This window comes from Panthera pardus, unplaced genomic scaffold (assembly GCF_024362965.1).
Source record: "Panthera pardus isolate Hobbes unplaced genomic scaffold, ASM2436296v1 HiC_scaffold_3, whole genome shotgun sequence".
In the NCBI taxonomy this organism is placed as follows: Eukaryota; Metazoa; Chordata; class Mammalia; order Carnivora; family Felidae; genus Panthera; species Panthera pardus.
In genome coordinates, this window is record NW_026526876.1 from 14,991,293 (window position 1) to 15,014,950 (window position 23,658).

At 55.9% G+C, this 23,658-nt stretch overlaps 1 protein-coding gene across 1 annotated transcript in view; it reads right to left on the bottom strand.

The window, feature by feature from the left end:
- The window catches only part of RNF213 (ring finger protein 213), a 101,731-nt gene that overhangs the window by 42,449 nt on the left and 35,624 nt on the right, over positions 1-23,658 (bottom strand). The window contains 22 exon segments of the mRNA XM_053892628.1: positions 484-800; positions 803-1,069; positions 1,072-1,333; positions 1,335-1,522; positions 1,525-2,071; positions 2,073-2,135; positions 2,137-3,174; positions 3,176-4,105; positions 5,176-5,331; positions 5,509-5,702; positions 5,964-7,119; positions 7,754-7,918; positions 8,038-8,178; positions 9,969-10,186; positions 11,162-11,228; positions 11,230-11,328; positions 12,211-12,800; positions 14,718-14,867; positions 15,475-15,648; positions 17,689-17,869; positions 20,252-20,374; positions 21,729-21,818. Of these exon segments, the coding sequence (XP_053748603.1) occupies positions 484-800; positions 803-1,069; positions 1,072-1,333; positions 1,335-1,522; positions 1,525-2,071; positions 2,073-2,135; positions 2,137-3,174; positions 3,176-4,105; positions 5,176-5,331; positions 5,509-5,702; positions 5,964-7,119; positions 7,754-7,918; positions 8,038-8,178; positions 9,969-10,186; positions 11,162-11,228; positions 11,230-11,328; positions 12,211-12,800; positions 14,718-14,867; positions 15,475-15,648; positions 17,689-17,869; positions 20,252-20,374; positions 21,729-21,818 (7,116 nt within the window).

Below are 23,658 nucleotides of genomic sequence, written 5' to 3' on the forward strand. Positions count from 1 at the left end.
GCGTCACCCTCCGTGCAGAGGACTGCGCGGAAGCAGGCACTCGAGACTCGCCTGGCTTCAACTTTTTTGAGGATCTGGGCCTCTCACACTCCATGGAGAGAAAGCGGAGTCTCAACCTAGCCATCTATGATTCCTAGGCACTGCCTTTTTTTTTTTTGTAATTTTTTTTTTTAACATTTACTTAGTTTTGACAGAGAGGGAGGGAGACAGAGCATGAGAAGAGGAGGGGCAGAGAGAGAGGGAGACCCAGAATCCGAAACAGGCTCCAGGCTCCGAGCCGTCGGCACAGAGCCCGACGCGGGGCTCGAACTCACGGACCGCGAGATCGTGACCCGAGCCGAAGTCGGACGCTCAACCGACCGAGCCCCCCCCAGGCGCCCCTCCTACGCACTGCCTTGAAAGGAGTCCTGAGTTCTGGACCCTAGGGATCCAAGGCCTCTGGGGTGAAGGGGGACCAGGGTAAAAGCGCAGCGAGACAATCACCTCCGTGAAGACGATGCGGCGTTCCAGGTGGCGCTCGGGGACCGCCGTGCGCAGCTGGGCCCGGAGGAAGTCCGCGAAGGAGCTGTGCTGCTGCGTGTGGTAGTACTCCCGAGACAGCGCCTGGGCGGTGAACAGGCCCAGGGAGGAAGCGCCCAGGCGGACCACGGCGTCCGGCGTGGCACAGCCCAGCAGTATCGACTTGGCCTCCTCGCACACCCGCTGGTAGAGTTCGTCGGTCAAGGCCCCGCGGCCTAGCCTCTCCGTGACCTGCAGCACCACAGAGGCACAAGCGTCCGAGTGGTAGCCGACGAAGACTTCGAAGGGCTGTATCTGTGTCCGCCTGCCAAGTGCTGGCCTTTCACATCCACGAACCTCTCCACCCAGGCCTTGAGCTCCTCCACGACCCTCTTCTGCCATTTCTCCAGGACGGTGTTGATGTCCAGGTAGTGCTTCTCCAGCCGGTTGATGAGCGGGATGGGGAACTGCTTGTAGACGACGTCTTTCTCCTCGATGACGATCAACCGGAAGTCGGGGTGGACCCGGCACTTGACCCGATGGGTCCCCAGCCCGAGGTCCACGTACTTCTGCCTCCCAGGTAGACGTAGTACTGGTTGAGCGCGTCGTACAGGCTCTCGTAGAGGCTCTGGAGGTTGAGCAGCACCACCGTCTTGCCGGTCTCCATGCAGATCTTCACCCGGTTGATGTTCCTGCAGATCTGGGTGTACTCCTGGTCCCGGGGAAAGCTGGAGCCAAAGATGATCTCCGGCTGCTGGTCGTCCCTGAAGAACATCTGCTGCAGGACCTGGAGGGCCGCGTAGTTTCTGGTCAGCACGAGCAGGTAGCGGGACTCAGGACTCGTCCGGCTCCCTGCCCGCCGCCTTCTGGAGGTGGCCGCGCATGTTCTGCTCGATCAGCTGTATGGTGCCGACCGCCTCTGAGCACTTCGCCTCGGGCAAGGCGGCCATAAAAATGTCCAGCGCGTCGATGTCGTCTTTGCCACTGAAGTTGCGGAGGACGGCCTGCGCGACGTCTTGCGGGAAGGCTCTTTGTCAGAAGCCTTCGCCCTGGCGAAGACCATCTTGATGAGGCTGTAGTAGTCACGGAGCCCGAAGAACTCCTTGTCTTGCTTCCTGCACACCGTTTCGTAGGCTCTGGCAAAGGGCGCAAAGAAGCCCTGCACTCTCTGCTGAACCAGGGGCTCCGAGGAGCAGATTCCCTTGGCGCTCTCCATGAGCTCCTTCTTGCTGGGACTGCCGCGCGACACAAAAATGCCCCGGTTCATCTTGGCGGGGTCCAGGGCCCAGTTGGAAATGCCTATGAAGCCAACCTTTTGGTGGGGGGCAGGATCGTCTTCGATGCAGCCGTACTCCAAGAGCGGGTGCAGCGCCTTCAGGGGCATCTTGGGCGAGTCCTCGGCCAGCCCCACCTCGTCCAGCACCACCACGGACACGTACTCCTGCAGGTCCTTGCCCTGCTGGAAGCGGGCACACTGCTTGAAGGTGCTTATGATGCCCTGCGGGGTGGAGTGGGGGCTGCACTGGAACGACACCAGGTGCACCTGCTTCAGGTTGCGGAAGAGGTCCGAGTGGGGCCGCCGGGCCTTGCATGGCATCCGCCACGATGGTCTTGGCAAGAGATTTAGAGCTGCCCGGGCTTCCCCACCAGGAAGAGAGGAATCTTCAGCTCGATGCAGATGACCATCATGAAGACGTTCTCCTTCAAAGCCGAGTTCCTGGCGATGGTTTTCCGCAAAGACACGCCATCCAGGAAGAGATCCTGCGTTCGAGTTATCTCCTCCAGGACGACCTTGCTGTCGTCGTAGGGTTCCGGAAAGAGCCTGCAGACGGTCTTCCAGTAGGACTCCTTCTGTTCTAAGGAGGCGTGATAGCACACCCCGAGGGCCAGCACCAGGGACCAGAGGACGGGATCTCTCTCGGAGCCGCTTTGGTCCACGTCGGCCCTGCAGAGGAAGGCGTCCAGCTTGGACAGGAGCATCACGCTGTGGTCGTAAAACCACATGAAGACGCGGACACAGCGCTCCACGTCCCTGAGGCTGACAAAGCCACACTCGTTTCCTCTCTTCCTCATGAAGCTCTGCGAGGCGGAAAGCACCTCCGTGATGGCACGGATCTGGGCTTCGTCCACCCCGACGGAGTGCACCGTCCTCTGCACGATCTGCTGGATATAGAGCTTCTCGGCGGTGTTATTCAGCTGGCCGAAGTCCCACACCAGGGGGATGAGGCTCGGCGGCAGAGCGTGGACTCGGTACACCAGCTGCCGGAGAGGGGTGGAGCCAAGCTTCTCCGCCGTGTCCTCCGAGCTGACCCTGTACCCCAAACCGGCCGCCTCCAGACGGCTGATCATCTCCTGCGAGTGCTTCCGGTAAGGGTTGCAGGCGGCTATGATGTGCAGGCCCGAGTCCTTGGCCAGGGGCTGGCCGTTCACGGTACGATCGCACAGGACTTCCTTGATGCAGCTTATGGCTTCTGTTGTGTTGGCTTCATCGAAAAACAAGATGGTACCTAGCTGATGCTGCTCCTTGTTGAAGACCGCGAGTTCCTCGGCCTCCCGGACTTTGGAGTAGATCATCTCTGCCGTCGTTCCTCCGTGGACCTTGACCAGCTTCATGGTTTCAGCTTGGGTGCTCCCACGCCGCAGGTCGCTGAGGAACTTAATGAGTCTGGTTTTTCCCGCAGCCGGTCTCCCCCATGATGATAACGGGGATCCCACACCGGAACCGCATCTCGATGGCAAGGATCTTAAGCATGTTGTCCATTGTGAGCTCATAGGTTTCGTCGGGGTCCACGGGCCACTGGATCCCTAACGCCAGGCACAGCCTTTCCAGTTTCTCATGCCTGGGCAGCTGGTCAAAGTCAACGTTGAAGGGCACCCTCTGGAGTGACAGCCCCCGGTACAGTTCCATCGCCATGACGTCTTTCTTGATGACCGTCCTGCTGGAGAGATCCACCGCGTCAAGGCTGCCGTTCTCGTTGGGCTGGATGTGGAAGCCTATGAATGTCATGGACGTGTGGTCGCCGTTGAAGAACACGTACGGGTGAGGCTCGGACTCCCACCTCCTCCGGAGAGTGAAAGGGGCGAGGTCTTCCTCCCTGACCCCATCCATGGGGACCGCGTACCTCCCCGGGCTTTGGTCGGACGTGTGAAGGGTGGGTGTGGCGAAATCTCTTGCCATGAAGATCATGAAGGTGACCACAAAGTTCTTGAAGCCCCCCAGTGTGTCTCCAGTTACGTCTGGGTTGCAGAAGAGGGAACCCTCGCAATCTCGGAGCTGGTAATTGAGGAACCCGGCAAAGTTCCGGAGCTCTGACCAGGATGGATCTATCACCCCGCAGTAAATCAGGAAATACTGGAGGCATTCCGTAGGGGTGCCTTCCACACAGCCTTCTTGGTACAGGAACGAGTCCAGGTTTTCTTTCTGGTGGAACCGTCTCAGATACTGGTAAGGCCTCTGGAAAGTCTCGCTTTGGAACACTCCCTGGTCCATCCCTGGATCTCTGCAGTTCTCCTCGGGATTCAGCTCCATATCGATCACTTCTTTGGGAGGCCGGCAGGTGACTCTTGGGAAGATGTCGAGAAAACTGAACTGGGGGCCGTGTGTACTCTGGAAAGGGGAGACACAAAGAAAACGCGTATGGCTCCATTTTCCCGAACGATCGTTCTGCACCTTAGCCCTTCACGCGGTCTGCACTGGACGGGCCTTTACGAGCAACGACTTTGCGTCAACTGATTTCCGCAGCCTCCTTTGTACACGAGACTGCTTTCTTTGGTATGCTGAGGCATCGTGGGAACTTACCTTCTCAGCTGGTGAGTCTTTTCTACCCGACTTCCTGAAACAAAATCTCTCAATTTTTTGTTAATCTTTATTTATTTTTGAGAGAGAAAGAGAGAGAGAGAGAGAGAGAGAGAAACAGAGCATGAGCAGGGGAGGGGCAGAGAGAGAGGGGAACACAGAATCCAAAATGGGCTCCAAGCTCCGAGCTGTCAGCACAGAGCCCGACGCGGGGCTCGAACCCACCAACGGTGAGATCATGACCTGAGCTGAAGTTGGGCACTCAACCGACTGAGCCACCCAGGCGCCCCCTGAAACAAAATCTCTATTAAGCACGTGTGTGTGCGTGTGCACACGCGTGTGCAAGATGCCCGCCCTTTCGTTTAGAAGTGTGCAAGACAGGGGGCGCCTGGATGGTTCAGTCAGCTGAACATCCAGCTCAGGTCATGATCCCAGGGTTGTGGGATCGAGCCCCATGTCGGGCTCTGCACTGAGCATAGGGCCTGCTTGAGATTCTCTCTCTCCCTCTCTCCCTCTCTCCCTGCCCTTCCCCGGTTTGCACATGCTGTCGCTGTCTCTCTCTCTCTCTCTCAAAAAAAAAGAAATGTACATGACAAAAGCCTCCTTCCCATCTTGGCTGCCATTAAGAAAGATGGACCGTGTCCAGCAGACGAACTCACTGCATTGCGAGCACTGCTGGCATTTAACGCAAACAGCATGAATCCCGAAGTGAACAAAACAAACATAAGATACTGCTAACAGATGACGGTATTTTCATTCCAGACATTAGAAAAATAATTTTAAAGACTGAATTGTCTTTACTAACACCGTGCTCAGCTGCTTCGCTGAGGGAGCAGTGGGCGTACCGGTGCAGAGACGTGAAAATGCCCTGTGGTACACACCCGTTTGGAAGGCATCTTGAGCATTGCTGGGGTCCTTTCCAGGATTTCAATGATGTATAAGTGGCACGGGTTCCGGAGCCACATTTTCCCATTTATATCCATTAAGTACTGCAGGATGAGGAGTTTGAAAATGAACACCCAAAGTCCGGTCTGCACCTAAAGACAGAATCACGCAGGTGTAGGAGTGCTTAGACAGAAGACGGCCCGTCCTCCCAGCCCCGAGGACTGTCGTGCTCTGTCCTTGGACGCGGTGATCCTGAGTATCAATACGCGTGGGAAGAGGACGCTGACCTTCCCGAAGCGGCCGCGTGACCAAGACCCCGGGGCACTTACCGAAGAGGTCACGTCAAAGTGGAATATCATGGGTCTGGTCTGATAGTGGGCCTTCAGGAAAGGCAGGAGGGAGCTCAGCACTTGGTTCTCATCTACCTGAGGGTCGATCAGTCGGATGACTTTAAGGGGCACGTTTTCTCCTCTCAGCTTCATCGTCAGTTTGCTGTGCAATCTCTCCACATAGAGAGACTTCCCTGAAACGTTAGAGTATGGAAATCAGGCGGCAGGACCGTGGATCAGGAAGATTTGTTGCAAGTTGCTTCTCCGTGCAAAATTTGGAACGGATGAAATAAACCATCGCCCCGATTCACACCCTCAGGGAGCCAAAACCTCCCTGAGACTCCGTGTCCCCGCCTGCGGAGGGCTCCATCCGAGCCGCCCCCGCTGCAGGGGGAAGGGCCGTCGGATGGCCCCTGCGACCCGAGGGGCCCGCCCACCCCGGCAGCGGTCATTACCGACGCCCGCGCGCTTGGACGCCACGATGCCCACGCACGTCCGGTCCCGGAACACGTCGGCGGCCGACGGCGTGTGCGCGGGGACCTGGAAATGTTGCGCCAGGTAGGCCTGGATGTCCCGCAGGGGCGCCTGGGGGGTGACCAGGACCTTGTGCTGGCTGAAGGCGGAGGGCAGGTGACAGTGCTCCCGCTCGCTGTCGCACACCATCACCAGCTGGAAGTCCTCGTGGTGCGGCCGTGAGCACAGGCTCAGGAAGAGCGCCTCCGCCTGGCTGGCCACCTCGTAGCTCAGCAGGTCCGCGTACAGCAGGCTGTAGACGCCCTGCCCCCGGGAGCCCGGGGTCAAGCAGCGGCGCAGGAGCAGAGCCACCTCCTCCAAGGTGGTCGCCGGGGTGCAGAGCAGCACCTCGTCGAAGGTGGGCAGGGGCTGCTGCGGGGTGTGCATGTAGACGGCCAGCGCGGCCAGCAAGACCTCGGAGTGGCCGCAGACGATGAGGTTGGGCCGGCCGACGTGCAGGCCCTTGGGCAGCTGGCGCTCCACGGGGCACCCGCGCATCCACCCCAGGAGGGCCAGGCATCGGCCGAGGGCCTCCAGGTCCAGGCAGCGGGGCAGGAAGGCGCTCATGCACGCCAGCGACTGCTCCAGGACGGCCCTCAGCTTGCCCGCCAGGCTCGGCTCCCGCAGGAGCGTCACCTGCAGCCCCCGGACCGCCGTCTTCTCGTCGTGCCTGGCAGCCTCCCCGCGGGGCTCCTTGAGGGCCTTCGCGACGTCCTTCGGGGTGCAGTTGCCTTTGATGAAGGACAGCATGGTGAGGGCAGCGTCGCTGGGCGTCGCCTTCTTGAGCTCCGTGCTCAGGTACACCAGCTGCTCGGCGGTGTAGTAGTTGAGGTAGAAGTGCTTGGCCCGCTTCTCCGCCACGAAGGCCTCCCAGCGGTCCAGGAACTGCTCCAGCTGCCTGCTGACGGCCTCCAAGAGCTCTGCTACCGGGCCGCTGCCCTTGAGCTGGACCACAGGCTCCAAGCAGAAGTCCATCTGGATGGAGACGCCGTGTCGAGGGGAGCAGTGCACCTGGGCCGTCCAGTTTCGGAACAGCATGTTCCCGGCAGTGTACAGGTTTATGAAGGACTCCACGAGCCTCTGCACGTTGCAGAACACCTGTGGCCAACGGAAGCGGGAGCCGTGTCAGAGGCGACGCGACGCGGGAGTCGAGGGGGAAGCGCCCCTCGGGTTCGGGTCTTTGCACGCTTCCCGGCGCGGCCTCGGACACGCGGGGCTCGCCGCGGAGGCCTTATCTCCTCTTTACATAATCAGCCTCCCGAGGGGACTCTCTTGAGGATAAAGACTATTGGCATAAGGTACAGATAGCCTTGAAAGAAAAAACCCTTGACAGAGGCCAGGGGCTGTTCCGTAAACGGATACTCCTTTAACGGTATGTTCGCTTTTAATTTTGACCAAGAGCTACTATCTAAATCTTCTGGTATTTGGGGGTTCTTGCTGATTCACAGCGATCGAAGCGACAGAAGTCTCCTTCTGGGACCCCTCCGCCGGCTGTCTCCCCTGCGACGCAGAGAACTAACAGACAATTCAGCCTGCGCACCCTAAGACGGGACCACCGACCGAACGGGCCCGTCGTGGCTTAGACATCTCTTGGCGTCTTGAACTCGGGTTCCTGCATTCTGCAGGCCCGCTGCCCCCCCACCCCCAGATTTAAAGCGGAGTGCCTCCTATCACTTAATGCCAACTCAGACCCTCTTGAGTTGTCCGGCCCGCGGGCAGTGAGAGTCCTCACCTTGGAAAATATCTCTACTTGAACATTGCTGTGATCTTTCTTGCCAGACATCAGCATCAGCTTGTTCAAAAGCTCCTTGAGCTCTTCCAAAGAGAAGTCTCGCGTCTCCTCGTGGCCTCCGTGGCTCTCGGGAAGGGATAACTGTAGAACCGTGTCTGGGGAGATCTGCAGGCAAGTGCCAGTGTAGAAGCTGGTTTTCTGGAGGCAGAACCCCCCACACCCCCCCCCCCAAGTGACAGCAGCCCGTACAGGTCACAGCAGTGCCGGGACGTGGGGTGGCTCACCTTTTGGCCATCTGCGGGGGCCCTGATGATATAGCAGCCTTTGTCGTTGATGGCCGTTGCCAGAGACAGGGAAGTGAGCTCTACTGAACCGTGACTTTCCTTCACCGTTTTCAGCCACTCTAAGTTCCTGGCAGAGTCGCACTGTTGGGACAGGAGGGACACCTTCTTTCTCTTCTTCCCGTGGTTCCCCTCCTCTGCTCCCGCGGTGTAAGCCCCTCTTCCCCGTGTCCCGCTGGGAGTGCAGTCGCCCCGGGTGAGGCTTTCCTCACCCGCTGTCCTCTCACCTGTCCCGCTCGGGTCGCTGCCCACAGTGTTGCCCTTTTTCTAACGGGCTGATTGTCCGTGTCCCCACCCGTGGCCAGTGCCCTGGCTAGCACGCGGGGGCACGTGGACGGGTCGGGGGAAGGTTTGGTTCTCCCGGGCCCCCAGGCAGGGGTGAGGCCGGATGGAGCAAGGGCACTGTGGCCTTACGTTCTCCGTGTGCTTCTGGGGACCCCAAGTCCAACCGGAAGCTCTAAGGAGAAACTATGGCGGAGATGTTTTGTGGGCAAGTAAGCTTCCAGCAGCAGAAACGGAGATGCCTCGACCTGTCCTTCTGTTTCCCCTTTCCTCCCTCACCCTCCGTGGTTGCGGCTAGCCAGACATGGCCTCTGCAGACTAGCCACGTGATGCGGTATGGGTCTGCTCGAACCCTGGTGCACGTGGTTTACTTAAACTACCACGTTTGTTTTAAAGATTTTTTTTCAAAGGTTTATTTATTTTTGAGACAGTGAGAGACACAACATGGGGTGGGGGCAGAGAGGGAGACACAGAATCCAAAGCAGGCTCCAGGCTCCGAGCTGTCAGCGCAGAGCCCGACGTGGGGCTCGAACCCACAAACAGAGACCACGACTTGAGCTGAAGTCGGACGCTTTACTGACTGAGCCACCCAGGGGCCCCCACGTTCATTTTCTTTCTGATAAAAAATGGATTTCTAGGGGCACCTGGCTGGCTCAGCCGGTAGAGCATGTGACCCTTGATCTCAGGGTCCTGAGTTCAAGCCCTGTGTTGGGTGTAGAGCTTACTTATGAATTAAGTGAATATAAATTAATATATATTTTACAAACATATAAATTTAAAACGTTAATTTACACCATTTACGGAAAATATGGAAAATACCAAGCGATATACAGAATTAAGGAACAGTTACTACCATTCAAAAAAAAAAACACTGGTCACATGTCAGTCTTCTGTACATGAGTGTTTTGCATGATGGGAATTGTACTTAATTTACATGCAATTTTGAATTACACTTTCTAACATAATAAGGGAGAGAAAGCATTTCCATGTATGAAGGAAAACTGGTTTTAAACATCATTTTAGGGGCTCCCAGGGGGCTCGGTCGGTTGAGCGTCCGACTCTTGACTTCGTCTCAGGTCATGATCTCAGGGTTCGTGAGTTCAAGCCCTACGTCAGGCTCTGTGCTGACAGTACAGAGCCTGCTTGGGATTCTCTCCCTCTCTCACTGCCCCTCCCGCACTCTTGCGTGGACTCTCTCTCAAAATAATTAAACTATAAAGAAAAATCATTAAAACAATTTTTTTAATGTTTTATTTTTGAGAGAGAGAGACAGACAGACGGAGACAGAGCACGAGCAGGGGAGGGGCAGGGAGAGAGGGAGACACAGAATGGGAAGCAGGCTCCAGGCTCCGAGCTGTGAGCACAGAGCCCCACGCGGGGCTCGAACCCACGGACTGTGAACTCGTGACCCGAGCCGAAGTCGGACGCTTAAGCGACTGAGCCACCCAGGCGTCTGCCCGAGAGAAACATCATTTTAAAATGCCGCATCCACCCCATCATTCCGGTGGCATAGTTTGCAGTCACGCCCCTGGCGGTGCCACAATCGCCCACGCGGCTTTGTCTGCCCGCATGAAGCCAGAAGTAAGACTTACCAGCTTATGGGGCAGGTATGCGTCGTTGTTCAGGGCCCTCCACAGTTCCCCGAGATGGGTCATGAACTCGTCGAACCCCGCGCTTGTGTCCAGCTTGTACAGCAGCGGGGAGTAGCCCTGCACGGCATCGTGGAAGCAGGCCACCCGGTCCACGTCGATGTCATTCTCCCCCGCGGAGATGGAGGCCAGGTCCACAAACACCTTCAGCTCGTGGACGCCTTGGGGCAGAGGGGGACAGGTGAGGGGGTGAGTGCAGGGCGGCTCTAGGACGGCCCGGCATTCTGACCTCGAGCAAGGATCCTCGGTGAGGTATAAACGGATACTGCTGAAATTTTAGGGTCTTGCTTATCGACTTTCTGCTCTCAGCACAGATCCGGGGCCATCTTTCTTTTGCAGCTGACGTCGACACTACTGGTCAGCACCTGGCCTCACGGAACCACAGCGACATCCAGGCACCCCACGGGGCTTCCGTGAACCTCGCTTTATTTAATCTGCACGACGCCCCCGTCTTACACGAAAAAGACGCGGGCTCAGCTGGTAAATACTGTGTCGACAGTTAACCATCAAGGGACGGAAGTACCTCTCTTCGGGCAACTTACGAATCAAAGGATGTGCGTCAAAGCGGGCCGGGAGCCCACGGTGGCAAGCATGGGGGCTCTGGAGGAGAGACAGCCTCCGCCCTGCACACCAGAGCCGCCTCCCCTCTCCCCTGCTTCCTCCACCTCTCTTCCGTACCTCCCCTCCTCCCCTCTGTGCACCCCCTCTGCCAAAGGCGCCCAAGCCACAAGACGAAAAAGGCTGCCAAGCCCCTGGCCCAAAAGGAACACACAGAACACCAACGAGTGTGACGTAATCCAAACTCTCTGCGGACAAGGGCTCACCTTGTTTTGTAGCTAAAATCAAGCCCAGGAAAAAGCAAAAGGGAGCAAGATTTGTAAGAAAACGACCCTCCACTGTTCACAGCAAGCATCTAGAGTGGGGGGAAAACAGTAGCCAAGGAAATGTTTTCTATACCAGAACGTAAGAAACACCGCCCTGAAATAAACTGTGCCGGCAATCGCTGCGGCAAATGCTGTGCATCGACCTGACTCAGACAGCATCTCTGTTCTTCAGGCAGCACGGGAGCAAGTGGAGGGCTTGCCCCCCGCCCCACGAGCCATCTGAACACTCCCTCCAGACGCCGACAGCCGTACCTCCGAGAGCCTCCCGGACCCAGCTAATGAACTCCTTCCTCAGGGACAGCTCGTTCAGACACTGGCACCCGGGGCTCAGTGATGTCCTGCAGCAGCTTTTTGGCCTGGATGAGCTGCTTGCTGATCCGGTCCAGCTTCTCGTGGCGAAACTGGTTGAAGTTGTCCGTCTGCAAGACAAGGCTCTACTGTGCGCGGGACGGGGTTACCTGGAGCCCTGGAGTTGGAGCCGTAGTGACGACGACCATCCCGGAGGCCCCATCCCCGCCCTTCCTGGACCGGCGGGAGCCGGAGGCAGGCGCGTGGAGCCCCTGTCCCCGAGACGCCAGAACCCCCCTGCTGTCCCCGGGATCGGTACAGGAACCACCCTGCTCCGTGCCTGGCGTTCTGCCAAGCGACGTATGCCAGAACGCAGCCAGGTAAAAATTGCTACTTTTCCTACTTCATGGGTAAGCACATGGACCCCCGGAGCAGTGACTTACTCCACAGCACGCTGCTGGGATTCAAGCTGACGTGTGCTTTAATTCCAAATTTTGTGCTAAACTTTAACCATCATCGCAAGCGTCTATACCATACCGCAGGTCACGGGATACCCTGTCAATGCTTGCCTGAAGGAACACACCGCGTGGGACCCGGTTCTGGCCCGTAGCAGACAGCCTGCCGCGGACCGCTCCTTGCTGGCACCAGGGGACGCACAGAGCCGGGCGAACCAAACCCCTCTTTCGCCCCTCCAGCCCCTCTCTAGCCCCATGAGACCAGATCACTCCCTCCAAATCCCTGGCTACTGAAAGACGGTCATCGCCCGTTCCCCAGTTCTCGAACCTCACGCCGACCCGGGAAAACAGTGAGTGCCAACGGCACTCACACTGTTTATAAACAAAGGTGGAAACAAGGCCCTGGGCACGATCTGGCATCGAATGAGGTGCAATCAAGAACTGCTGGGGGCAGGCTGTGGAATCATCCTGTCCAGCCTCGAGAACCCAGAGAGCCCGTGAGACACCCCCGCCAACTTCCCAGCCCCCCACCCCAGGGGTCCCTGGCAAATAACTTACGAAGTTTAACAGAGTGTGCAGAACACGGAAGTCACCGGTCAGGCCCAAACTGTCCTTGACCTTCAGGATGACCTTGGCTGAGCTGACGGCCTGATGCAGGTGATGGTACTCCCTGATCTGCCCAACACGGTCACCGATCCAGTCTCTTTGGTCGCTGCTGTCCAGGGCACACATAAGCTGGAGCTCGAAAGTGAGGTTGCTGTATTTATTCACAAAGTCGTTGAACACGACATTGACCTCCTGAAAGGTGATCTCTCCTGACTTCAGATCCTCATACAGATCCTGATACTTCTCGAAACAAGGGCAGTACAGATACTTATACGCTTCTTCGGGCTGGAGTATCTGCCCTTCCAGCTCCTCCCCGGCCTTGCTCAGCGCCCTCGCGGCTTCCGCCCAGAACACCTGAAAGAGGTGGCTGTCCTTCAACCAGTCCATCTTCCTGGCCATCTCCTGGACCTGGGGGCTCAGGCTGTAATGTGTCGTCCTCTTTACATCCGGGGAGGCGGGCGACAACCTCACGGTCACGGCGTCGCTCAGACGTTTACCGTTGAGGTCCTCCGCGTGTTTCCTGATCACCTCTTCCAGATCCACTTGGAAACCACAAAGGAACGTCAGAGGTCAAACCTCTACTCGCGGTACCGTTCTACCTTATTTTCCCCATAGTTACCGTCCTCACTGCTCGAAACGCAACCTGCGTGAACGCACTTGCCGTCATTCTTCCTCAGTAAGGACCCACTGGTCTCCCCACAACCCCCCCTACCCCCCGCCCCAGCTTGTTCATGACTTTCCACAACAAAGCAAGCACGGTCCCTTCTAGGCACCTGCGGGCGCATGTGACCGTGTGGACATCGCCCGCCTCACTCCCTCCCCAAACCCGCTCCAGGGCCACAACACACAAGGTCTTGGAAAAGTCACGAACCACGATGGGCTGGGAGGAGCGGAAAAGATCACAGCCAGAGCAAGGGGGTGGGGGGGGTGTGGAATTGAAAAGCAGACCCGCAGCCACGGCCAAGGCCGAGTTGGGCCCCAAGGCGAGGGCCGCCAGCCCACAGCGGGCGGGCTGGGATTCCCTGGAGGCATACACACAGGTCACACAGGTCGTTGGAGAGGAGGGAGAGAGTAAGGAGGCCTGGATCGAAAGGCTGGAGAAGAGGTCCGATTTTCACGCACACCCCATTCTAGACAGCAGGCCGCCCGCCCGTCTCCACCCCGGCCAGCGACAGCTCTGACGCGGAGCGAGTTTGGCAACGGGAGAATCAGGCATGCCTGGACGCATGTCCTCCCTCAGAAGACGACGGAGAGGTTGTAACAGAGAGGGACACACGCCGCGGGCAGCGGAGGAGGGGAGGCAGGAGCAGGACCCTGAGAGAGGACCAGAACATGCACACCAGAGGCAGACGGTCCTCCAGCCCCTCCCGTCTCTCCACCCCCAGGACCCCGGCCGCCGGGCCTGTGCCCCCCACGCTGGTCTGACCACCCCTGGGACAGGACCTAACGTGCCCTTGAGGCCCAGTTATACCACCCTCAGGGGCTACAGCCGGTTCGCTAGGCCCCCCTCTTCGTACAGACGGAAGAATTCCCAGACACACGGGGGAAGTCTTTAACGTGAAAGGCAGAAAAACATCCACATAAGGACTTGGAGGAAACAAGAAACTCTGGGGACAAAAGGCAAGGGAAACCTCTAAGCTGAAAATGACAATAATCTCAGAAAGACGAGACACCGCGATTGTGAACAGGAGCAAGATTAGCACGAAACAGGGTCGTTTAGAGAAAAACCAAAGTTCTTGTAAATCAGTGTGACAACTAAGACGAAAAATGCTAAGGGAAAGGCTGGATGCCAAGGGGCCGAAATTTCTCAGAAAGCAGAGCAAACACCAAAGGGACAAAAGTTGAAGAAGAGATCCACGGAAGTGGCGCGGCTGCTGCTAGAGGTCTGGGACCCAACGGGGCGTGTTCCCGCCAGAGGAAATGTACCAGTGAGACAGCTCACGCGAATTTCCCAGGAGTCAAGGACGTGGGTTTCCAGATCAGGAAGACCTACGTAAGCCCAACACGATGGATGGAAAAGCAACCCCGACCTCGGCTCGTCACTATGAACTCTCCAAAGAGTGGGGCCGAAAAGATCGCCAGAGCTTCCAGACAGAGAATGACCAGTGGTCAGAGTCACATCTGCCTTGTGCTTGTCCACAGCGACAGGGACAGTGGACCAACGCATCCAAGATCGGGCAGGATCTCCCCTCTGTAATTCTGCAGCAGCTAACGCTCGGGCCTGGGAGACCAGGGCAGCGGGTGGGTATTCAGGCAGGTCACGCGGAGGCACAGCGATAAACAGTGAAACGACCAAGGTGGCCCGTGCGATGCGGTTAAAAACGGACACGTCACGAGATGCCTCCCCTCCAAGGCAGACACTGCTGTGTGACGTGTGTGGATGGTCCCCTCGGACCCTGCCCCCCTCCCCTGCCCCGGGGACCCTCCACTTGGTCCACGTGGGCTCCCCGGAGTGTCACCTTTTACCAGGTGCTTCACCTCCCCGCACAGCTTCAGAAGACTGTGGACGCATTTCTTCTCTTTCTTCAGAAACTTGAGTTCCTCCTTCCTCCACTCCAACACTTCCTTTACATCCTGCTTCTTCTCTTGGGGTGAAAGGCACTTTCTCTCTGGAAAACGAGAGGAGCCCAGTAGGAGGAGCAAGGGTATCCTTTTCCGCGGAAACCCATCTCTGCCAGCTCCCTTTCTCTTTTAGATTTGTTTTTAACGTTTATTTATTTTTGAGACAAGAGAGAGACAGAGCATGAACGGGGGAGGGGCAGAGAGACGGAGACACAGAATCCGAAGCAGGTTCCAGGCTCCGAGCTGTCGGCCCAGAGCCCCACGCGGGGCTCGAACCCACGAGCAGTGAGATCATGACCCGAGCCGAAGTCGGACGCCCCACCGACTGAGCCACCCGGGCGCCCCTCTGCCAGCTCCCTTTGAGGATGCTCTGAGGTCACGGCCGCGGGGAGGGACGAGGCGGCTGCCACGTGCACCGCCACGCTGCCCACACGCCCACGAGCCCAGCCTCGTGGAGAGAAACGGGGCGATCTTACCGGCCCATTCTTTTATCACTTCCCCACCATTTTCCTGAGGATTAGAAACCGTCCCCTCTCAACTGGCCGACAGGAAGAGCCCCTCATCGTAGGAGGATGTGGGTCGCCCCTCTACAAAATACGCGGACACCCGCGGTCCCTGTCCAGGAACCTCAAGTCCGGTCCCGCTGACACTCACTTAACTGCCAGATGTCGAGAAACTGATTGGTGTGCTTCATGATGAGTTCCAAGTGTCCAACCAGGACAGTGCCATCCAGGAGGTCCTCGGTAACTTTCGCGAACACGGAGTCGGCCGTGGCCAACAGCTTCTTGCCATCTTCTGTCATGTTGGCTAGCACCTTCTCATCGGTTTCTGAGCAGGTTGAGAACAGAGTTAAAGGAGCGGGCGCCTGCTCCCGCCCCCCGCCCCCTGCCCCCGCACGACACGGGGCTGCCCCGCGGCCTCCTTGCTATTCTGCCCCCACCTGCACGCGAGACCAGCAAAGGTCACCCTGTGTCTCCAGAAGCGTTTCTCTCCCTTAGCCCGATTCTGCTTTCCGGAAGGCTTCCCAAACGACCTTGCTCATAAAGGTGACTCCCGCCATGGCAGGAGAGGAGAGCCGCACTTCTCTGGCTTTTATTTTTTTTTTTTAATTTTTTTTTTTCAACGTTTTTTTGTTTACTTTTGGGACAGAGAGAGACAGAGCATGAACGGGGGAGGGGCAGAGAGAGAGGGAGACACAGAATCGGAAACAGGCTCCAGGCTCCGAGCCATCAGCCCGGAGCCTGACGCGGGGCTCGAACTCACGGACCGCGAGATCGTGACCTGGCTGAAGTCGGACGCTTAACCGACTGCACCACCCAGGCGCCCCTTCTCTGGCTTTTAAAACCTGAGCCCCCTTCAGCATGCTGAGGGTTGTTCTGGAACTACCGTCTCCTTTAAGCCCCGCGTCTTGAGAATCCGTGCAGCGGAACAGTGGCCTGCACCAGGGACGCGCGGGTGCCCAGCGAGGGTGACCCGGAGGGTTTGCAGGGGGTGTTTTTGCGGAGGCACGTCAATGTGTGGGTTTGCTATTCTGCACAGGTTGGCTCTCTTGCAAAAATGGGAATTTGAATTTTAAGATCAAGCGAGAGGACAGAATTTTTATTTATTTTATGTTTAGTTTTAGTTTTTTAAATTATTATTATTTTTTTAATCTTTATTTTTGGGGCGCCTGGGTGGCGCAGTCGGTTAAGCGTCCGACTTCAGCCAGGTCACGATCTCGCGGTCTGTGAGTTCGAGCCCCGCGTCAGGCTCTGGGCTGATGGCTCGGAGCCTGGAGCCTGTTTCCGATTCTGTGTCTCCCTCTCTCTCTGCCCCTCCCCCGTTCATGCGCTGTCTCTCTCTGTCCCAAAAATAAATAAAAAACGTTGAAAAAAAAAATAAAAAAAAATAATCTTTATTTTTGAGAGAGAGAGAGAGAGAGAGACACAGCACAAGCAGGGGAGGGGCAGAGAGAGAGGGAGACACAGAAACCAAAGCAACTCCAGGCTCCGAGCTGTCAGCACAGAGCCCGACGCGGGGCTCGAATTCATAAACCGTGAGATCATGACCTGAACCAAGCTCAGATGCTTAACCGACTGAGCCACCCAGGCGCCCCTAAAAGCGTCCGTTAATTTTAAAATGTAATTTTAAAGTTACAAATGTAATCTTTCCAAGTGAGTAGCTTTCAACAAGGCTCATGAACCGCTCCCCACCCCCCCCATCAACGACCTTGTTTCATGCACACAACAGCACTGACAGGCAAGACTCTGATGTAACAGAGACGCCAAATCCTCCAACTGGGATTTTTTTTGTCCCAAATCCAGTGCCCTTGCCCTACATCTGAATCTAATGACTTACACATAAACTTGACTACGACATTTTTTGGGCAATACGTATCTCCCCCTCTCTGACCACAGAACACTCGGGGCGTGGGGGGGGGGGGGCAAAGAAACAGACGGTATTTATTTTGTCGTCAGCATCGGCTTCGACGTGGACGCTGATCTCAGAACAACAGAGAGTGGTTTTTAGAGCCAGACACGCTTGGGTTTGGACTTTAGTTCTTGGTATTTATGTTGGAGACCTCGGGTGAGTCACACTACAAGCCCCCCGCCTCGGCTTCCTCGCCTGAAGAACGGGGATCTTTCGGGACTGTTGCAAGGACCCTACGCTGGCAGTGAAGCTGGGGCACGGCGGGCACCCAGGGAACGGGGGCCACAGAGCAGGATACCCTGGATCCTCCTGGGTTCCTCCCTCCCGTCCCTCCCGTCTGCTTCCCTGGTCGAACATCAACCCGCCCGAGTATCAGGTCTAATACTCTGTCCCCCACCCCGGGGCTCAGGAAGACACAAGCACACGGGACAGACACACCTGCACCCCCCACGGACATACCGTATAACTTGAAGAGATGCTTGATGTCCGGCCACGTGAGCAGGTGCATTAACACCCCATCCACATCATCCACGGCTTGCCTGTTGCTCCTTGGCCAGGACTTGGTGATCACAGCCGACACGAGACTGCCAAATTTCCGCAGGTCGTGATGGGAGATTCTTTCAAGAATGCTGGTCTGAGACTGAACAAAGAGAGGGAAATGCGGGAGGTTTTTCGGGAGGGTTTGCCTTCGAAGGATGTAAATAAACCGCTCGTTCAATAGCATTCCAGAAATCCTCTGTGGTTTACAAAGCCTCAAAAAAAGCAAGAGAAGAAAATACTCCCCTTTTCTTAGGGCATTTCTGTTTCCCTGCATGCCGTGTCCTCACCTGACAAACATCAGAGACGCAGAAACAGAGGCAAAAAATACACACAGACGTACCTGCACGTCACAACCCGTTTCCTCGGGCTCACGGCGGCCTGCTGCGGGTTTCCTGGACTTACCAGGAAGGAGGCCAAACGTAGTATGAGAAAGCCGTTAATACGCATACCCTGTCCTAAACCATGGTTCTCAACTGTAATGCGTTCAGCATATACTTTTTAATCCTCCTTCCGATTCCCCACGGAGAGATGGAACATCCTCCTTCTTCAGGTTCAAAGTTTTTATGAAAAGTTTCGGTAATTGGGAAAAAAGCAGGGATTCATTTACAATAGCTACTTTTTGATATTTAAAAGGATGAAGCAAAGCCGTATCCAACAACATATAAAAAGAATTATACACCATGACCAAGTGGGATTTATCCCGGGGGTGAAAGGTTGGTTTAACACAGAACATTTATGGTTTTTTTTTTAATGTTTATTTATTTTTGAGAGACAGAGAGAGAGCATGAGCGAGGGAGGGGCAGAGAGAGAGAGGGTGACACAGAATCCAAAGCAGGCTCCAGGCTCCGAGCTGTCAGCACAGAGCCTGACATGGGGCTAGAACTCACAAACCGCGAGTTCATGACCTGAGCTGAAGTCGGATGCTCAAATAACTAAGCCACCCAGGCGCCCCTGTTTTCGTGGTTTTTTTTTTTAAGTTTTATTTACTTTTGAGAGCGAGAGAGCGAGAGCAAGCAGGGGAGGGGCAGAAAGGGAGAGAGAGAGAATCCCAAGCAGGTTCTGGGATATCAGCACAGAGCCAGATGTGGGGCTCAAACTCCCCAACCATGAGATTATAACCCGAGGCTGAAATCAAGATTCAGAGGCTTAATCGACTGAGCCACACAGGTGCCCCAAAGATCTGTGCTTTTTTGTAAGTTTATTTATTTATTTTGAATGAGAGAGAGAGAGAGAGAGAGAGAGAGGCAGAGAGAGAGAATCCCAAGCAGGCTCTGAGCTGTCAGTGCAAAGCCCCATATGGGGCTCAAACTCACGAATGGGGAGACCATGACCTGAGCTTAAGTTGGACACTCAACCAACTGAGCCACCCAGATGCCCCATAACACGGAACATTTGTTAATGTGATACATTGTATCCAGAGAAAACAAATCACACAGTCGTCTCAGCAGACACAGAAAGTGTTCAGACATCCAATGCCTTTCCACAATAAAAACTCTTGACTAGAAGGAATGTCCTCAAGCTGACGAAAGGCGTCTCTGAAAAGTCCACAGCCGACAACACGCTCAGGGGCACAAGACTGAGGGCGTCCCCGCTGAGATGAGAAGTAAGGCACACCTGCACTGGGGGCTCTAATCACACCAATGAAGGGAGAACAAGATCTAAGGCATCCAGATTGCAAAGGAAAAAGTAAAAAGATTTCTCTCTGCATACGATGTGATTTTATGTACAGAAAGCCCTAAGCTCAACCACACACAGAGTGGGAGAGGCTGTTCCGAAGGGGCGAGGCGGGGCAGAATCTCTTCCCACTTTGCAGAAAAAACCCTACGTGAGTTGACAGAATCTTTCCAAACTCATCGTCTTCTTCCGTAAATGTTCTGCCAGCCTTTGGGGTCTCTTACTGCACACGAGCTAAGCAAGTGTGAGCAGGTGGTAAAACCAGCCAGCAGCAGCCGGGGCGCCTGGCTGGCTCAGTCGGTTAAGCGTCCGGCTCTTGGTTTCAGCTCAGGTCATGATCTCATGGTTTGTGGGTTCGAGCCCCACATCAAGATTTGTGCCAACAGCATGGAGCCTGCTTGGGATTCTCTCGCTCTTCTCTCTACCCCTCCCCTGCTCATGCGCGTGCTCTCTCTCTCTCTCAAAATAAACTTACCAAAAAAAAAATTAAAAACAAAAAAACAAAACAAACAGAAGACAATCCAGCAGCAATGAGAAGGACGTACAGGCACAGCACTGGACTGCTTGATTCAGGGTCACCCGTGAGGGGTGCGTTAGCTGTGGCAGCAGGAGGCTGAGCGGCCTCTCGGGGTCAAGGGTACTGAATTTCAGGACCCTCCCTCTAGGCTAGAAGGGGGATGCCCGGTGCCCATGTCTGCACTGGCAGCCGGGGCTCAGAACCAGCGGGCACTGAACGGCCCCGAGCTGATGATGTCAGAGGACCGCCGTGAACCCAAACGCGTTTCCCACGCGGTGAGAGGCTGTTCACCTGGCAGGCCGTGCTCACTGCTTCAATGACACACTTCTCGAAGCATCTCGACACGCTGTCTTCTAACCCCATGGCATCCCAGTGGGTGCTGCAGAAGGCAGAGATCTGGACGAGAGGCCTCTCCTGCAACACAGGGCGATGGTGTGAGAGCTTTGGGGCTGCGCTCTAATACTCTGTGCAATAAAAGCACCCCGATTGTCCTACTTTCCCCATACTGCATGGGGTCCCCAGAGTTTAATTCACACCCCACCCCGACCGTGTCCCCTGGTCCCGCCAACTGGAGCCATTAGACACACGAGGCTGCGATGCAGCGTCTCTCCTTCCGCTTTGCAGAAAAAGCCCCTGGCCCAGCCGCTTGCAGAAGCAGGGAGACTCTGAAAAATAAGCGATTCCCCCTTGCTTCCAACTTCCTAAAAAGACCCCTGAGACCGTGGCGTATAAAACTCTATCATGTAAAGGGACGCCTGGGTGGCTCAGTGGGTTAAGCGGTTAAGCCCCATGTCAGGCTCGGTGCTGACAGCTCAGAGCCTGGAGCCTGTTTCCGATTCTGTGTCTCCCTCTCTCTCTGCCCCTCCCCTGTTCATGCTCTGTCTCTGCCTGTCTCAAAAATAAATAAACGTTAAACTCTATCATGTAAAAACGAGTCCTGATTTTCCTAGGGTCAGAGGCTTTAATTAAAAATAAAGACATGGGGGCGCCTGGGTGGCTCAGTTCGTTGAGCGTCCGACTCTTGATTTCGGCTCAGGTCATGATCCCAGGGTCGTGGGATCGAGCTCCCCGCAGGGCGCAGAGCTAAGCATGAAGCTTGCTTGAGATTCTCCCTCCCTCTCCCTCCTTCCCTCTCCCCTGCTTGCATTCTGTCTCTAAAATAAAAAAGGAAAAGAAATGAAAACATTTTTGTTTCCCCATTTTTGTCACTGGGGTTAGTAAGCAATCTGTCCCATTAGTAAGCAATCTGCACATGGGAGGGCTTTGCTCCATAAACCCAGGGTTTCCCTGGAGGCAAGACCCTTTCCCTCATTCTTCTCTGGAATATCACCTTTGGTCAAACTATTAAGGCTGGATCAAAAATGCAAGGTCACGGGTGCCTGGGTGGCTCAGTCGGTTAAGCGTCCGGCTTCAGCTCAGGTCATGATCTCGTGGTTCATGGGTTCAATCCCCTCATCGGGCTCTGTGCTGACAGCTCGGAACCTGGAGCCCGTTTCAGATTCTGTGCCTCCCTCTCTCTCTGCCCCTCCCCTGCCCTCTTTCTCTCTCCCTCTCTCTCTGCCCCTCCCCTGCCCTCTTTCTCTCTCTCTCTCTCTCTCTAAAATAAATAAACATTTAACAAAATTTTTTAAATGCAAGGTCATGTCTACCGCACGCCCCTTGCACACCAGGACTACCCATGAAATGCACCGTTCCCTATCTACAGGATGTTACGAATGGTCTGGCTTCATCAACGTGCTCCTGAAAAGAACACCCCGACTTCTGCTACCTGTTTGATTCTTCCTTCCAGGTCCCCCATCAACGACTCCTTCCAGCCATACTCCGCGGGGAAGTTTATTTCCACCAGCCGCCTCCAGACCTGCAAAAGCCCTCATGTCAGTGACAGCCGCAGGACAACTAAGGGCCACGATGAATTCTACGAGAAAGGAAAGACTGTTATGGCAGCTCCAGGGGCACGGGACACCTGGGTTGTGACCGCGTCTCTGTCACCGTGTCAGTGGCGAGGCAGAGCAGCCATCCTCGTCCCGGTCTTTGGAAAGGAAGGGCTTCGACAGGACCAGGCAGCCGGGATGCTCCTCCTACCGTGTAGCTGGTCTCTATGCTGAACGTATCTGTCTCCTATTCTAGCTCGAGAAACTCCGAACATAAAACAAAAGTTGCAGGAACGGCCCGGTGAGACCCCTGTTGCTTCAACTGGATTCCCCAGTTGTTGGTATTTAACAGCTGCTTTCTCGGTCTCCTTCGTGAAGCGTTTTCTCTGCAGAACCACGGGGAGAGAAGGTGCAGGCTCCACGCCACGTGGTCCTCTAAACACGTGGGAAGGAATCTCCTGGCATCGTGGCCCTTCTGCCGCACGATCACGGTGCACGCGTCACGCTCAGGGCGGTTGGTGTCGGCGGGACCCTGTCCCCTGACGGGGGTGATGGGGAGGCCGTCCATTCTTCTGTCTGTAGACTGTCTCTCGATCTGACTTGACTCCTAATTCTCCCATGAGGACAAGCAGATCCCCGACACCCCGCTTCCTAACGCTCACACCCACTGAGTTCAGCACTCGTGGATGAATCCTGACGGAGTCCACGATCACCGCCGTGTTACAGATGAAGGTTGTGACCATGCAGTTTTCTCCACCTTCGTTGGCTGCATTCTCCAATAAAACGAGGAACTTCTCTTTCTCTCCCCACCCCCTTTCTGTTTCTGTAAACACGTTTCAAGGATTAGTGAGCTGTCTGTTGTCCAGTCCCGGCATTACTCGTCCGGATGACCAAATTGTCCCAGATTCGGCTAGTAGTCCCTTCGGACGACCTTCTGTTTCCTTTTTTCTAGAAATGTGGAATGACTCTAGATTTACAGAAATATCGCAAAGATGCGACGGAGTGCCCGCGTACGGCCAACTCGTGTTCCCCTTAAGTTCGTGCCTTACTCGGGCACAGTACGGCTGCCAAAGCTCGGAAACGGTGTCACCGGGTGCCAGGAGCTAAACGAGCGACTGTCCCGGGAGCTGGTCTGGGACGCTGGCCTGCCACGAGCCCCGCCACGAGCCCTGTGTCTACCACAGGGGTGTCAGGCCGTGGGGCCAGCTGTCCTGCCTGAAGCCCAGGTTTCTTTTAGTGGGGATGGTAAAGCCAGGCCTGGGGGTGCTCACGACGCTCAGGGGCCTGGCCGGCACGACTTCCAGGCCTTTCAGTGGAGAGAGCTGGGAGCCCCTCCAGCCCTCCAGGTCACGAGCTCACAGCAATGCCACGGGCCCCTGGCCCTCTGCCACGTCTGCTTCTCCACAGTGAGAAAGACGCCTGCCTTCCGAATCCCTGTGCCCGGTGCTCGAACAGACAGCTCCAGAAGCGCTCCGCCCGTCCCACTACCAACAACGAAATTTCTAAATAAAGCTCAAGATTGACATGCGTTTTCTTCATTTTGACCTCAGACTCTGTCCCTCCGAGGGTGAGTGATAGGACTTCTGTGCTCCAGGCATTTGGATTGATGCCCCCTTCCGTGTGGAGAAGGGGTTAAGTCTGAGACGTACGAGCATCACCAGCCCTGTTCACGCACAGGGTCAGCTGTGTGATTTTACCACTATCCCGTTCAAGTGTCCTGGGAGGCAAGCACCTGCTGAAATCTGGGTCGAGGGGGTTAAGGGGGCCATCCGGTTGGGTGGCTCATCCCTTCTCTACAGCTGCGTCCTGGCAGCTGGCTAGTCTTCA